At 39.2% G+C, this 17,777-nt stretch overlaps 1 protein-coding gene across 1 annotated transcript in view; it reads right to left on the reverse strand.

The window, feature by feature from the left end:
- Window positions 1-16,113, reverse strand: part of ZYG11A (zyg-11 family member A, cell cycle regulator) — a 114,476-nt gene extending 98,363 nt beyond the window's left edge. The window contains exon 1 of the mRNA XM_037827206.1: window positions 16,024-16,113. Within this exon, the coding sequence (XP_037683134.1) occupies window positions 16,024-16,113 (90 nt within the window). The remainder of the gene's footprint in view (window positions 1-16,023) is intronic.
- Between the last annotated feature and the right edge of the window lie 1,664 nt (window positions 16,114-17,777).

A 17,777-nucleotide genomic window follows, 5' to 3' on the forward strand; every position in this document is an offset into this window, starting at 1 on the left:
CACCCAAACCAAAAAACCAGAAGACACACAGCACCTAGAGCAGCTACTCAAAGAACTAAAGATGAACAATGAGACCATAGTACGGGAGACAAAGGAAATCAAGAAGACCCTAGAAGAGCATAAAGAAGACATTGCAAGACTAAATAAAAAAATGGATGATCTTATGGAAATTAAAGAAACTGTTGACCTAATTAAAAAGATTCTGGACACTCATAGTACAAGACTAGAGGAAGTTGAACAACGAATCAGTGACCTCGAAGATGACAGAATGGAAAATGAAAGCATAAAAGAAAGAATGGGGAAAAAAATTGAAAAAATCGAAATGGACCTCAGGGATATGATAGATAATATGAAACGTCCAAATATAAGACTCATTGGTGTCCCAGAAGGGGAAGAAAAGGGTAAAGGTCTAGGAAGAGTATTCAAAGAAATTGTTGGGGAAAACTTCCCAAATCTTCTAAACAACATAAATACACAAATCATAAATGCTCAGTGAACTCCAAATAGAATAAATCCAAATAAACCCACTCCGAGACATATACTGATCACACTGTCAAACATAGAAGAGAAGGAGCAAGTTCTGAAAGCAGCAAGAGAAAAGCAATTCACCACATACAAAGGAAACAGCATAAGACTAAGTAGTGACTACTCAGCAGCCACCATGGAGGCTAGAAGGCAGTGGCACGATATATTTAAAATTCTGAGTGAGAAAAATGTCCAGCCAAGAATACTTTATCCAGCAAAGCTCTCCTTCAAATTTGAGGGAGAGCTTAAATTTTTCACAGACAAACAAATGCTGAGAGAATTTGCTAACAAGGGACCTGCCCTACTGGAGATACTAAAGGAAGCCCTACAGACAGAGAAACAAAGACAGGACAGAGAGACTTGAAGAAAGGTTCAGTACTAAAGAGATTCGGTATGGGTACAATAAAGGATATTAATAGAGAGAGGGGAAAAATATGACAAACATAAACCAAAGGATAAGATGGCTGATTCAAGAAATGCCTTCACGGTTATAACGTTGAATGTAAATGGATTAAACTCCCCAATTAAAAGATATAGATTCGCAGAATGGATCAAAAAAAATGAACCATCAATATGTTGCATACAAGAGACTCATCTTAGACACAGGGACACAAAGAAACTGAAAGTGAAAGGATGGAAAAAAAATATTTCATGCAAGCTACAGCCAAAAGAAAGCAGGTGTAGCAATATTAATCTCAGATAAAATAGACTTCAAATGCAGGGATGTTTTGAGAGACAAAGAAGGCCACTACATACTAATAAAAGGGGCAATTCAGCAAGAAGAAATAACAATCGTAAATGTCTATGCACCCAATCAAGGTGCCACAAAATACATGAGAGAAACACTGGCAAAACTAAAGGAAGCAATTGATGTTTCCACAATAATTGTGGGAGACTTCAACACATCACTCTCTCCTATAGATAGATCAACCAGACAGAAGACCAATAAGGAAACTGAAAACCTAAACAATCTGATAAATGAATTAGATTTAACAGACATATACAGGACATTACATCCCAAATCACCAGGATACACATACTTTTCTAGTGCTCATGGAACTTTCTCCAGAATAGATCATATGCTGGGACATAAAACAAGCCTCAATAAATTTAAAAAGATTGAAATTATTCAAAGCACATTCTCTGACCACAATGGAATACAATTAGAAGTTAATAACCATCAGACACTTAGAAAATTCACAAATACCTGGAGGTTAAACAACACACTCCTAAACAATCAGTGGGTTAAAGAAGAAATAGCAAGAGAAATTGCTAAATATATAGAGACGAATGAAAATGAGAACACAACATACCAAAACCTATGGGATGCAGCAAAAGCAGTGCTAAGGGGGTAATTTATAGCACTAAACACATATATTAAAAAGGAAGAAAGAGCCAAAATCAAAGAACTAATGGATCAACTGAAGAAGCTAGAAAATGAACAGCAAACCAATCCTAAACCAAGTAGAAGAAAAGAAATAACAAGGATTAAAGCCGAAATAAATGACATAGAGAACAAAAAAACAATAGAGAGGATAAATATCACCAAAAGTTGGTTCTTTGAGAAGATCAACAAGATTGACAAGCCCCTAGCTAGACTGACAAAATCAAAAAGAGAGAAGACCCATATAAACAAAATAATGAATGAAAAAGGTGACATAACTGCAGATCCTGAAGAAATTAAAAAAATTATAAGAGGATATTATGAACAACTGTATGGCAACAAACTGGATAATGTAGAGGAAATGGACAATTTCCTGGAAACATATGAACAACCTAGACTGACCAGAGAAGAAATAGAAGACCTCAACCAACCCATCACAAGCAAAGAGATCCAATCAGTCATCAAAAATCTTCCCACAAATAAATGCCCAGGGCCAGATGGCTTCACAGGGGAATTCTACCAAACTTTCCAGAAAGAACTGACACCAATCTTACTCAAACTCTTTCAAAACATTGAAGAAAATGGAACACTACCTAACTCATTTTATGAAGCTAACATCAATCTAATACCAAAACCAGGCAAAGATGCTACAAAAAAGGAAAACTACCGGCCAATCTCCCTAATGAATATAGATGCAAAAATCCTCAACAAAATACTTGCAAATCGAATCCAAAGACACATTAAAAAAATCATACACCATGACCAAGTGGGGTTCATTCCAGGCATGCAAGGATGGTTCAACATAAGAAAATCAATCAATGTATTACAACACATTAACAAGTCAAAAGGGAAAAATCAATTGATCATCTCAATAGATGCTGAAAAAGCATTTGACAAAATCCAACATCCGTTTTTGATAAAAACACTTCAAAAGGTAGGAATTGAAGGAAACTTCCTCAACATGATAAAGAGCATATATGAAAAACCCACAGCCAGCATAGTACTCAATGGTGAGAGACTGAGAGCCTTCCCTCTAAGATCAGGAACAAGACAAGGATGCCCGCTGTCACCACTGTTATTCAACATTGTGCTGGAAGTGCTAGTCAGGGCAATCCGGCAAGACAAAGAAATAAAAGGCATCCAAATTGGAAAAGAAGAAGTAAAACTGTCATTGTTTGCAGATGATATGATCTTATATCTAGAAAACCCTGAGAAATCGACGATACAGCTACTAGAGCTAATAAACAAATTTAGCAAAGTAGCGGGATACAAGGTTAATGCACATAAGTCAGTAATGTTTCTATATGCTAGAAATGAACAAACTGAAGAGACACTCAAGAAAAAGATACCATTTTCAATAGCAACTAAAAAAATCAAGTACCTAGGAATAAACTTAACCAAAGATGTAAAAGACCTATACAAAGAAAACTACATAACTCTACTAAAAGAAATAGAAGGGGACCTTAAAAGATGGAAAAATAGTCCATGTTCATGGATAGGAAGGCTAAATGTCATTAAGATGTCAATTCTACCCAAACTCATCTACAGATTCAATGCAATCCCAATCCAAATTCCAACAACCTACTTTGCAGACTTGGAAAAGCTAGTTATCAAATTTATTTGGAAAGGGAAGATGCCTCGAATTGCTAAAGACACTCTAAAAAAGAAAAACGAAGTGGGAGGACTTACACTCCCTGACTCTGAAGCTTATTATAAAGCCACAGTTGCCAAAACAGCATGGTACTGGCACAAAGATAGACATATAGATCAATGGAATCGAATTGAGAATTCGGAGATAGACCCTCAGATCTATGGCCGACTGATCTTTGATAAGGCCCCCAAAGTCACTGAACTGAGTCATAATGGTCTTTTCAACAAATGGGGCTGGGAGAGTTGGATATCCATATCCAAAAGAATGAAAGAGGACCCCTACCTCACCCCCTACACAAAAATTAACTCAAAATGGACCAAAGATCTCAATATAAAAGAAAGTACCATAAAACTCCTAGAAGATAATGTAGGAAAACACCTTCAAGACCTTGTATTAGGCGGCCACTTCCTAGACTTTACACCCAAAGCACAAGCAACAAAAGAGAAAATAGATAAATGGGAACTCCTCAAGCTTAGAAGTTTCTGCACCTCAAAGGAATTTCTCCAAAAGGTAAAGAGGCAGCCAACTCAATGGGAAAAAATTTTTGGAAACCATGTATCTGACAAAAGACTGATATCTTGCATATACAAAGAAATCCTACAACTCAATGACAATAGTACAGACAGCCCAATTATAAAATGGGCAAAAGATATGAAAAGACAGTTCTCTGAAGAGGAAATACAAATGGCCAAGAAACACATGAAAAAATGTTCAGCTTCACTAGCTATTAGAGAGATGCAAACTAAAACCACAATGAGATACCATCTAACACCGGTTAGAATGGCTGCCATTAAACAAACAGGAAACTACAAATGCTGGAGGGGATGAGGAGAAATTGGAACTCTTATTCATTGTTGGTGGGACTGTATAATGGTTCAGCCACTCTGGAAGTCAGTCTGGCAGTTCCTTAGAAAACTAGATATAGAGCTACCATTCGATCCAGCGATTGCACTTCTCGGTATATACCTGGAAGGTCGGAAAGCAGTGACACGAACAGATATCTGCACGCCAGTGTTCATAGCAGCATTATTCACAATTGCCAAGAGATGGAAACAACCCAAATGTCCTTCAACAGATGAGTGGATAAATAAAATGTGGTATATACACACGATGGAATACTACGCGGCAGTAAGAAGGAACGATCTCGTGAAACATATGACAACATGGATGAACCTTGAAGACATAATGCTGAGTGAAATAAGCCAAGCACAAAAAGAGAAATATTATATGCTACCACTAATGTGAACTTTGAAAAATGTAAAACAAATGGTTTATAATGTAGAATGTAGGGGAACTAGCAGTAGAGAGCAATTAAGGAAGGGGGAACAATAATCCAAGAAGAACAGATAAGCTATTTAACGTTCTGGGGATGCCCAGAAATGACTATGGTCTGTTAATTTCTGATGGATATAGTAGGAACAAGTTCACAGAAAGGTTGCTATATTAGGTAACTTTCTTGGGGTAAAGTAGGAACATGTTGGAAGTTAAGCAGTTATCTTAGGTTAGTTGTCTTTTTCTTACTCCCTTGTTATGGTCTCTTTGAAATGTTCTTTTATTGTATGTTTGTTTTCTTTTTAACTTTTTTTTTCATACAGTTGATTTAAAAAAGAAGGGAAAGTTAAAAAAAAAAAAAGAAAGAAAGAAAAACAAGGAAAAAAAATGATGTAGTGCCCCCTTGAGGAGCCTGTGGAGAATGCAGGGGTATTCGCCTACCCCACCTCCATGGTTGCTAACATGACCACAGACATAGGGGACTGGTGGTTTGATGGGTTGAGCCCTCTACCATAGGTTTTACCCTTGGGAAGACGGTTGCTGCAAAGGAGAGGCTAGGCCTCCCTATATTTGTGCCTAAGAGTCTCCTCCTGAATGCCTCTTTGTTGCTCAGATGTGGCCCTCTCTCTCTGGCTAAGCCAACTTGAAAGGTGAAATCACTGCCCTCCCCGCTACTTGGGATCAGACACCCAGGGGAGTGAATCTCCCTGGCAACATGGAATATGACTCCCGGGGAGGAATGCAGACCCGGCATCATGGGACGGAGAACATCTTCTTGACCAAAAGGGGGATGTGAAAGGAAATGAAATAAGCTTCAGTGGCAGAGAGATTCCAAAAGGAGCCGAGAGGTCACTCTGGTGGGCACTCTTACGCACACTTTAGACAACCCTTTTTAGGTTCTAAAGAATTGGGGTAGCTGGTGGTGGATACCTGAAACTATCAAACTACAACCCAGAACCCATGAATCTCGAAGACAGCTGTATAAAAATGTAGCTTATGAGGGGTGACAATGGGATTGGGAAAGCCATAAGGACCACACTCCACTTTGTCTAGTTTATGGATGGATGAGTAGAAAAATAGGGGAAGGAAACAAACAGACAAAGGTACCCAGTGTTCTTTTTTACTTCAATTGCTCTTTTTCACTCTAATTATTATTCTTGTTATTTTTGTGTGTGTGCTAATGAAGGTGTCAGGGATTGATTTAGGTGATGAATGTACAACTATGTAATGGTACTGTAAACAATCGAAAGTACGATTTGTTTTGTAAGACTGCGTGGTATGTGAATATATCTCAATAAAATGATGATTAAAAAAAACAAAATAGTATACATATTAAATGTTATCAGGAAACAAGATAAAAGAGATGCAAATATAAAATAAAAGAAGTTTAAAACTAAAATCTAACAGAAGCTTTTTAAATGCAATTTTATTGAGATATAATCACATAACATACGATAATTCAAAGTGTTCAATCAGTTGTTCACAGTATCATCATATAATTGTGCTTTCATGAGCACAAACTTTGAACATTTTCATTACTCCAAAAAACAAAATGAAAGCTAAAATAAAAAAGAATATCTAGAACATCCCATTCCCCTCCTCCCATTGTTCATTTACTTTTTTTAATACAGTTTAATTGAGATACATTCACACATCCTATAGTCATCCACAGTGTACAATCAGTTATTCACAACACCAGCATACAGTTGTGCATTCATTACTAGAACCAATTTTTGAACCTTTCCTTTACTCCAAAATAAAAATAAAAGCAAAAAAGAACACCCAAAACTTCCCATCCCCTCCATCCCCACTCTATTCTTCATTTAATTTTTGTCTCCCTTTTTCCACTCATCTGTCCATATACTGGATAAACAGAGTGTGAGCCACAAGTTTTCATAGTCACACAGGCACTCTATGCAATCTACATAGTTATACAATCATCTTCAAGAATCAAGGTCACTGGGTTGCAGTTTGACAACTTCAGGTATTTCCCTCTAGCCATTCCAACACACTAAAGACTAAAAGGCGGTATCTATATAGTGCATAGGAATACCCTCCAGAGTGACCTCTTGACTCCATTTGAAATCTCTCAGCCACTGGAACCCTACTTTGCTTCATCTCTCTTCCCACTTTTGGTCAAGAAGATCCTCTCAAACCCACAGCGCTGGGTCCAAGTTCATCTCCAAGAGTCATTTCCAGCTTTGCCAGGGGGATTCACACCCCTGGGAGTCAAGTTCCACACAGTGGGGAGGGGTAGTGAGCTCACTTGCCGAGTGGGCTTAGAGAGAGAGGGAGCCACATCTGAGCAACCAAGAGATTCTCTGGGGGGGGGGGGGCTCCTAGGCACAATTGTAAGTGGGCTTAGCCTCTCCCTTGCAGCAACTAGCCTCACAGGCAAAGGCCCCCAGATAGAGGCTCAGCCCATTAAATTGGCAGTCCTCAATGTTTGTGGGACAATCAGCAATAACCCAGGTGGGGAAGTCCAACACTTTAGCATTTCTCCCCAGCAACTGGGGGGGGGGCTGCAAATACACTTATTCTCCCTGTCCATATCACTCTGGGATGTGTCAGGATTTCACCCCAGCCTGTCCAAACTCACCAAATCCCACTTCCCATTCACCTCTCCCTACACCTATGGTATTCGAAAAAAATGATTGTACAAGTTCAATTATCTAGTGTGCTACAGAAAATATAGATCCTGCACCAGATAAACATCTCCTCCCTTGGTTTCACACATAAGTTGTAGTTTTAAAACCTGGTCAGTATCGTCGTTTACCCTTGGGCCTGATTTGCCTTAGTCCTAACCAGATCCTCTTCATTCATATCGCTAATTCAAGTCTGAATTATTTTTCAGCTCTTTCAACAGTTGCCGTATGGGGTAATACTGACATCCATAGCTTCCAGGTTCTAGCTCCAAGTCTCACATGTCACCTAGATACCCAAAGTTCCAGAGACCAACCAGGTTATACACAAGGAGCTCAGCATCTCAGGATTTAGAGATAACCATTACAACTCAGGAATAGATGTGACTGCTGTAAGAGTTTACAACCTAGAGACCATTACAGTAAGCATTTCCCTGATAAGCTGTGCTCTAAGATTCAGTTCTCAGAGTTTACACATTATCATCAGTCCACATTAGTGAGGCATTATAATGTTTGTCCTCTAGTTTCTGGCATGCTTCACTCAAAATGCTGTATTCAAGATCTATTCACCTAGTTATGTGTCTCACAGCTTCATTCCTTCTTGTAGCCGCTCAGTTTTCCATTGTACACATACACCAAAGTTCACCATTCTGTTCATCAGTCAATGTGCTCCCAGGTCACCTCCATCCACTGCAAATAGTGAACACTGCTACCATATCTATTGGTGTGTAAATGTCCATTCTCCAATCTTCCAAGCACATACCCCATACTGAGACTGCAGGACCTTGAAACCCCCACATACCTAGCTTCTTGGGGAACCACCATATTGTCCTCCAGATAGGCTATACCATTCTACTTCCCCACCTACAGTGAACACATACATCTCTCTCTCCAAAGTCTCTCCAACTCTTGGGTCCCTCTGCTCATTTTTTCCCCTGCAATTTTATAGGGATACATTCCAATACCATACAATCATCCACAGAGTACAATCATTTGCAGTATCAGCATATGGTTATGCATTCATCTCCATAATTAGCACTTACACATGTTCATTACTAAAAAAAAAAAAAAAAAAAAAAGAATTGAAACAAATGAATAATAAAAAAGGATAAAAGGAAAAGTAAAAATAAAATAAAATACAGCAATAAGGTCAGTCAACAACACCACTACTAAGAATCCCATACCCCTCCCCTACATCCTTCCCTCCCAGACCTTCAGCTTTGGTATATTGCCCCTGTCACATTTAATGGGAGTGTACTACAATGTTATTGTTAACCCCAGACTCCAGTTCCATGGGTTAAATTCTTTTCCCCTGTACCCTCCCCTTTTCAACATCCCACAAGGTTAACATTCACCTGTTCTCCCCTGTGTAAAAACATTTTTACATTCGTGTATTTAGTCACCATCACTGACCACTCTTAGGTTTCACCGAGCTACACAGTCCCAGTCTCTGTTGTCCATTCTTCTCTCTGGTATCACACATGCCCTCAGCCCTCCCCCCTCAACCCCACTCACAGACATCCTTGGTCAGTACACCTACATTACTGTGGTACCATCACACAACACTGCACTCTCCATTTCTGAATCTACACAGTTAATCCTGTTGAACATTCTACAATCCTTCAGCATGAAGTGCCTGATCTCTAACAACTTTCTATGTCCTGATAACCTAACAGATGCTTTTTGGTCTTTTTCCTACTAGTCCTCTTCATTACTTCTGACACAACTGACCACTCCCTCTTTAAAATACTCTCTTCTCTTGGTTTCTGTGACACCGCTCCCCCCCCCTCTTTCTGCGCTTTTCTAGTTTATTGGCTCCTCTTTTTGTATGGGCCTTCAAATGGAGCTACTCAGAGCTTCATCCAAGAACTGCACTGTCCAATGTAATTGCCACTAGTTATCTATATTTAAATTAATTAAAATTAAAAATTCAGTTCTAGCCCACATTTTAAGTGCTCTATAGCCACATGGATCTAGCGGCTAACATACCAGACACCATAGATACAGAATACTTCCATCATTGCAACAAAGTTCTATTGGACAGCACTGCCCTTAGATCCTCCTCTCTCTGCCTTTACAATATTTGACTACTGATCATATGAATCTAAATACCACCTTTAAAGCCAGTCAATCCCAGATTATATCCAAATAAACTCTGTCCTTATGCCACAAAATTAAACATCAGTTGCCTCCCCTAACACAACTACTTAATGGTGTCACAAATACTTCAAATTCACCATGTGCAAAACTGAACTTTTGCAGTCTTTCCCAGCTCTGTAAAAGGCATCACATCTCTTCAGTGGCTGAGTCTTTCCAACACTTCTTTGTCTTTGATCAACACACCCTCCCCAAACCTACATATCCAATCCATTAGCAAATTCCACTGACTTTCCTTATGTTCCAGGTAGCTTCCATCTGCCACCAACCTCTCACCCACATTCAATCCTTACCCATCTCCAACCTGATCTCTGTCTACTCCTAGAGGTGACCTATGCAGATCTATAAATAGACTTTCTTGCCCTCCGGAAGTCAGTTTGGTTCTAACAACAAGAAACTGACAGGAAGAGAATAAAATTAAGAGTTATTTCCCAAATTCTCTCTGTAAGGCTGCCTTGGGCCAGCTGTGTCTCTGGACACTCCTCTAAAATCAGCCCCCTTTCCTTTTGGGAGGCCCACCTAGGGGTGGTAACAGCTGCTGTTACTGGACATGGAGTCTTTAATTATTGTGGTGTTCTGTACTTCACTCTTAGAAATCTTTGGAAATAGTCCCTTAACTAAATCTTCCTTGAATTACTGGGAGTATGACTGTCAAATCTTTGAAATAAATTTCTAGTTTATCCCCTTTTTTCTAGGTCCACTACTAATTTCTAATCCAAGTCACTACTATAACTAGTCTCGAACACTACAAAATTCCAAATTAATTTCTCTACTTTCACTCTTCTTTTTCTAACCCAGAGGCCAGACTCATCATTTCTCAAATGTAAATTGTACCATGTAACACTTCTAATTAAAATATTTTAATGGACTAAAAGTAAAATATATATACATATATATATATATATATATATATATTTGTACATTAACCAACAATAAAATGAAAAATAAAATTTTAAAAAGCATAATTTACAATACCATCAAAAAATACCAAATACATGCTGTACCAAGGAAGAAAACAAAAAATCCAGACACCCAAAGTAGCATCTATAAAGCTTAGCTTACATTAAAATATTATCAAACCTGGGAAGAAGCAGGAGGAAAAAAAATCAGTCAATAGAAAGAGACCCAGAAATAAGTGAAATGACAAAATTGGCAGATAAAGTACTTTTAAAAGGCTCTTATCATGGTTTATAGAAGAATATGAACATAATGAAGGAACAAATATAGAATCTCAACAGACAAATAAAAGATCTGAAAAAGACCCACATGGAAGAACAGAGTTGAAAATGTATTCTCTGAAATAAATAATATATTGGATGGGATTAACAGCAGATTAGACACTACAGAAGAAAAGATCAGTAAACCTGAATGAGGGGCAATAGAAACTACAAAAACTAAAACAGAGAGAGAAAAGGTTACAAAAATAATGAAGACAACCACAGCGATGCAAGGGACAATCTTAAGCAGTCTAATACAAGTGTGTAATTGAAACTCCAGAGGAGAGGAGAGACTGGGGTAGAATAAAACTTTAATATATCGTCAAAAATTTTCCAAATTTTCCAAAGATCAAAAATATAAACAAACAGATCCCAGAAGCAAAAAGGATACAGACAGAAATAAACAAAAGAAACCACCATATGGCAAATCATCATCAAATGGCTAACAAGCAGTGACAAAGAGAAAAATCTTAAAATGCAGGGCAAGGAGAGGTTGAAAACAAAAACAAAAACAACAGTATGAATTTTCTTCAGAAGCAAGGCAATCCAGAAGACAATGAAATGACAGTTTTTAAGTGCAATAAGAGGGGAAAAAAACTGTCAACCTAGACTTCTATAGACAGTGAAAATAACTTTCAAAAATGAGAGTGAAATAAAGATATTCTCAGACAAAATCAGAGAACCTAACATCAGCAGATCTGCACTATAAGAAGTGTTAAAAGAAATTCCTAAAACAAAACAAAACAAAACAGACAGACAGAAAGAAATCCCTTAAGCTGACGATAAAAATGACACTAGATGGACATTTGGAAAAAGTAGTGCTGGAAACAGTAACCCATATGAATAAATATAAATTTTGTTTTCATTTCTTAATTTCTTTAAACTAAAACTAATTAAAGTGAAACCAAAAGCAACAGTACTGTGAAATAATATTACTTCAATAGCACAAAAGTTGCAAGAAGAAAATGAAAGAATACTGTTGTAAAGTGAAGAGTAATATTATCAACCAACCTGATAAATGGCATTCATAGACTACTATGCCCAATTGCAAAATACATATTTCTTTTAAGTGCACAAGATAGTACCAAAAAGGCAGGGGGACAGAAGGTATAGGAACAGTGTATGTGTATGCTATCAAAGTTAAATTGGTATAAAAACAAATACACCCCATAATCACCACTAAGAAAAATATATAAAAAATATATCCAGATAGTAATGAGAAGGGACTCAATATGGTACACTAAAGAAAATCAAATAAATATGAAAGTAGGCATTATTGGGAAGAACTGAGGGACAAAAATGTATAGAACTTTAAAAAATCAAAATAGCAAAATGGCAGAAGGAAGTCCTGCATTATCAGTAGTTACTTTAAATGTAAATGGATTAAACTCTCCAGTTAAAAGGCAGAGATTGGCAGAATGAATAAAGAAGTAGAGCCAGACTATATGCTGTTTACAAGAGACTCACCTTAAATACAAAGACATAAATAGGTGGAAAATGAAAGGATGTAAGAAAATATACCATGCAAGTAGTAACCAAAAGAGAGCTAGTATCAGATAAAACAGACTTTAAGTCAAAAACGGTTACAAGAGACAAAGACGGTCATTATATACCAATAAAGGGGTCAATTCAACAAAAAGACGTTAACAATTATAAATATATATGAACCTAACAGCAGAGCCCAAAAATACATGAAGCAAATACTGAAAGATTTGAAAGAAATTGACGGTTCCACAGTAACAAAAGGAGACTTTAATTCACCATTTTCAATAATGGATAGAACATCTAGACAGCAGATCGGTAAGGAAATAGAAGACTTGAACAATAATCTAAACTACCTAGACCTATCAGACATATACAAGACACTTTACCCAACAACACAATACATTCTTCTCCAGTGCCTGTGGATCATAATCCAGGATAGACCATATCCTAGATCACAATAAATTGAAAAATATTGAAATCATACAACATATCTTCTCTAACCACAATGGAATAAAGCTAGAAATCAATAACAGACAGAGAAATGGAAGATTCACAAATACGTTGAAATTAAACAATGTATTCTTAAACCATGGGTCAAAGAAATCACAAGGGAAATTAGGAAATATCTTGAGGCAAATGAAAATGAAAATACAACACACCAAAAACTTACGGGAAGCAGCAAATGCAGGGCTGAGAAGGAAATTTATACTTTAAATCCTTACATTAAAAAAGAAAAATATACCTCAAATCAGAGACCTAACCTCAAAAGAGGATCCAGACAAAGAATAAACAAAAAATAAAGAACAATCCAAAGTGAGAAGGAAGGAAATAACAAAGACAAGAGCAGAGATAAATGCAATAGACTTGAAAAACAATAGAGAGAATCAACAAAGTCAAAAGTTGGTTCTTTGAAAAGATGAATAAAACTGACAAATCTTTAGGAAGAGTAACAAAGGAAAAAGGGAGGACACAAATGACTAAAATAAGAAATGAAAAGGGGGACATTACTATCGATCCCACACATATGAAAAAGGATCATAAAGGGATACTACGAATAACTAACTGTATACCAACAAATTAGATCACCTGGATGAAATGGACAAATTCCTAGAAACAAACAAAATACCCCTACTGACTCAAGAAGAAATAGGTCTCAAGAAACCAGTAACTAGCTAAGAGACTGAATCAGTAATCAAAAACCTCCCAAAAAACAAAAGTCCAGGAAATAAGAACACTCGTTCATTACTGGTAGGAATGTAAAATGGTGCAGCATTTGTCAAAGACAGTTTGGCAATTTCTCAGAAAGTTCAGTAAAGAATTACGATATGATCTGGCATTCCCACTTCTGGCTATGAACCCAAAGGAACCGAAGGCAGTGACAACAGATATTTGCACACCAATGTTCATAATTATCAAAAGATGGAAGCAACCCAACTGTCTGTCAACCAGTGAATGGTTACACAAAATGTGGTATATACACAATGGGATATTTTTCAGTCATCAAAAGGAATGAAATTCTGATACAGGCAAGACAGATGAACCTTGACATCATTTTGAGTGAAATAAGCCAGACACAAAAGGACAATACTATATGATCTCAGTGATACGAAATAATTAGAATAAGTACACTCATAGACAGAAACTAGAATATAGGGTACTGGCGAAGGGGTGAAGGTAGGGAAAAAGAGAGTTGAGGCTTATAATGTGCAGAGTTTCTATTTGGGACAATGGAAGTTTTGGAAAGGGATGGTGGTGGTAGCAGCATTATCACTGTGATCATAATTAAGAGCAATAAATTATATATTTTATTGTAGTTAAAAGGGAAAATTTTAGATTGTCTATATGTTACTACAATAAAAAAAAAAAAATCCATGGAACTGCACAACACAGTGAACCCTAAACCATGGGCTAATAGTTATTACTATAATTATTAAAATGTGCTTTCATCAATTGTAACAAATGTACCACACCAATGTAAGGTGTTAATAGTAGGGCAGTGTTCCAGTTTGCTAATGCTGCTGTTATGCAAAATACCAGAAATGGATTGGCTTTTAAAAAGCGGATTTATTAGATTACACATTTACAGTCTGAAGGCCATGAAAATGTCCAAATTAAGGCATCAACAAGAAAATGCCTTCACTGAAGAAACAGCCAATGGTGCCCGGAACACCCTTTTCAGCTAGGAAGGCATGTGGCTGGCATCTGCTTGCTCCTAGGTTGTGTCTCAAAATGGCTTTCTCTGAAATGCCTCTCTCTGCTGCTCTGAGCTCCTGTGTGTCCTTTGCTTAGCATCTCCAAACGTCTTTCTGTCCACATCTCCAAGCATCTCTAAGCATCAGCGAAAGTCAGCAAGCAAATGTCCAGGCCTGTGTGGATCTTTTTAAAGGACTCCCGTAAACTAATCAAGACCTACCCTTAATGGGTGGGGTCAAATCTCCATGGAAACATTCAATCAAGAGGTCACACCCTAATCAGAAAAATTCACAAATCTGCTCCCACAAGGTTGCATTAAAGAATATGGCTCTTTGGGGAACATAATACACCCAAATGGACACAGGCAGTATATGGGTATCCTCCATTTTATGCATTATTTTTCTGTAAACCCACAACTTCTCTATAATTTTTTTTTTTAATCTGGGGGAAAAAGGGAGTCCAAAGGGTATCTTTGCAGGGCACAACTCTTCCAACAAGGAGTTAATGTGTAAGGTGCAACCTTAATCACAGTATCTCTTTTCCTCTGTACTAATTTTGGGCTGAACTTTTACCACTTGATTTTGAGTTCTCAGGGGTGACCCTTGGAGTATAGTGGAACGTGGAATCTAACAGCAGAACACCTGCGTTCAAGTTCATGGGTAAGTCAACTAACTTCCAAAGGTTTCAATTTCCCAATGTCAATAAAATGGAGCCTACAAATGCCTAGGGAAAACCCAGAGAATTACCTGATTACTTTGGAAAAGCGATAATTAACACACAGTAGGAGCTAAATACAAATTCATTTCGTTAGCATTTTGCTCAGAGCTTAGTTCAATAGGCATTCGGGAAGGGGATGGGGCAGTGGAACTGAAAGAATCTCAGTCAGTCTTCGGAGTTCTTCAGATCCTGCTCAAGACGTGCTTCCTGCTTTGTCCGTGGCCCAAGGCCTCCACTAGGTAGAGGCCGAAGGGTTGCACGCTCCGGGGAGCACCAAATCCGCCACACATATGGAAACGGTCAAGGTTTGGCGCATTTGGGTTCATAATGACAATAATAATTGCCGCAGTCTACTATGGGCCAAGCATAGTACCATGCATAGAATTTACGTCTACGCTTACACCACTCTGGAAACAACTGCTGCCTGCGCTACGTACGGTTCAACATCGCAGACCTGAAGAGGGGCTCGCCCAAGGTCGCTTGGGGGCGGGACTGACCTCCCGCCCTGCCACCGCCTCAGCTGCGCAGGGTCATCGCGATTGGCCTGGGGGCAGAGGCGCCCGGAGCAGAAAACTCCCCTCCAGTGCCCGGTCCAACGTCCTCCGCTCCCGTTGTCAGCGACGACGGGTCCCGGAAGGGGCTCAGCCTCTCCGAACTTCACCCCCGCGTTGGCTAAACTAACCAGCAAAGCCCATCACAGAGTCCCCGAAGGCTCGTTGCTCGCGCCGAAGCCCGGGCGCCCTGCCGAGGTTCGCGTCCCAGCCCGGTACCAGTGCTCACCTGCACCACGCAGCAGCCCAGGGCATCCGTCTGAGCGTCCGGAGGAACGAGGGTCCGGGGCGAGAGGCCCGGGTGCAAGAAGTGAACCATGGCGAACCCCGTCGGTGGGGCGTCGACGAAGAGCTGGCGTCCTAGCGGGGCCCGGAGAGCCCGCGGGAAGCGAGTCGGGCGAACGCGGTGCGGAATGAAGCCCCACCGGCAGCACATCGCAGGACTCGTGCGGGTCTGGACCCACAAGGCTTTTGAAACGCCCGGCGTGGCGACGCGCACGCGCCCATCGCAGCCTAGCCCGGAGTCCCTGGGGGCCGACCCGCCGCAGACCCCGCCCCCGGGGACGGACGCTCACCACCTTCACAGCGGGTCGACCGCTACCCCCGTGCCTTAGCGCCCCAACTGTTTTGCCTCAGCCGCTTCTTCTTCGCTGTGACCAACCATCCGCCTGCCCGACCAGTCACCCAACTCCTACTCATCCCACTGAGACCGGCCTCCCTCAAACTCACAGCTCAGGGGTTGATACCACACTCCTGTCGCCGCACAGGGGCATTCTCGCCGACCATCTCTACGCCTGGAGTTGGGGGAATAGAGTATATATTGTAATTCCCCTAAAAATCTCTCTCAAATCCTCTCTGTTTCAACTCCAAGAGACATTCGATGAATCAAATATCAAAACCATTTTTGCCCTCATTAAGTACGCAAAAGGAATATAAAATATTGGCAATAATCTAGGGGAAAAAAATCACACACTCGAGATTTCTTGTGACCTCAAAAGTACAGAAAAGACCCCAACCTTCTCCAAGAAAGAAACCCTGAGACAGGAGTAAGTTATAAATGAGCACGCTAGCTAATGTAGATGTCTTGATAAAAGATAATTCTTGAGCATTCCCTTGGAGTTTGAATCCTGGATTGAAAGGCCAGCTCAGCATCCATTAACGTGTGAACCTTTGGCAGGATTCTTACTTTCCCTGAACTTCAATTTCTTCATCAGTAAAATGGGGTAAGAATGCCTTATCTCAAAGGGTTAAAGTAAGGATTAAATAAGATAATGTATGTAAACAAGTTATCACAATGCTTGGCATATATCAACTCCTTGATAAATAGAGTCAATTGTTAAAATTATTTTTCAAGTACAAATAACTTTGCAAATGCTTTCTTTTCAATACATTCTTTTATTTAATCCTCATGCCCTTTTATCCTCAAACTTCCAACATCCTCTTCAGGTATTGCCCTGGTATCTCTTCTCACCTTTACAGCAAAACTTCTCCAAAGAGTAATCGTACTTGCTGTCTCTAATGCTACCATTTTGTCTTTCATCACTGCTGCTTCACCAGACCACTCTTGTCAACCTCCAAGTTGCTAAATTCAATGGTCGCTTCTCATTTTTCATCTTATTTGACTATTCAGAAGCATTTGATCCTAGTGATAATTTCCTCTTCCTTAAAATACTTTCCTAATTTAACTTCCAGAATATGTCTCCTCCACCTCCCCACTCCTCCATCCTCCTCTTTCTCTTTCTCTTCTTCTACATCTCTGGCTGCTCCTTCTCATCATCCTGATTGCTCATCATACTGATTTCTAAATCTTCATAAACCCCAGAACTCAGTCCTTGTATCTCTTCTCTACCCATTCTCTCTTACTCGGTGATTTTATCCAGTTTCATAATTAAAAGCAAGTTATATGCTGATGTATCCCTATTTTATATCTCTAGCCTAGACCTTGCTTTGAACTTCGGACTCATATATCAAACTGTCTATTCA

This window comes from Choloepus didactylus, chromosome 2, assembly GCF_015220235.1.
Source record: "Choloepus didactylus isolate mChoDid1 chromosome 2, mChoDid1.pri, whole genome shotgun sequence".
Lineage (NCBI taxonomy): Eukaryota > Metazoa > Chordata > Mammalia > Pilosa > Megalonychidae > Choloepus > Choloepus didactylus.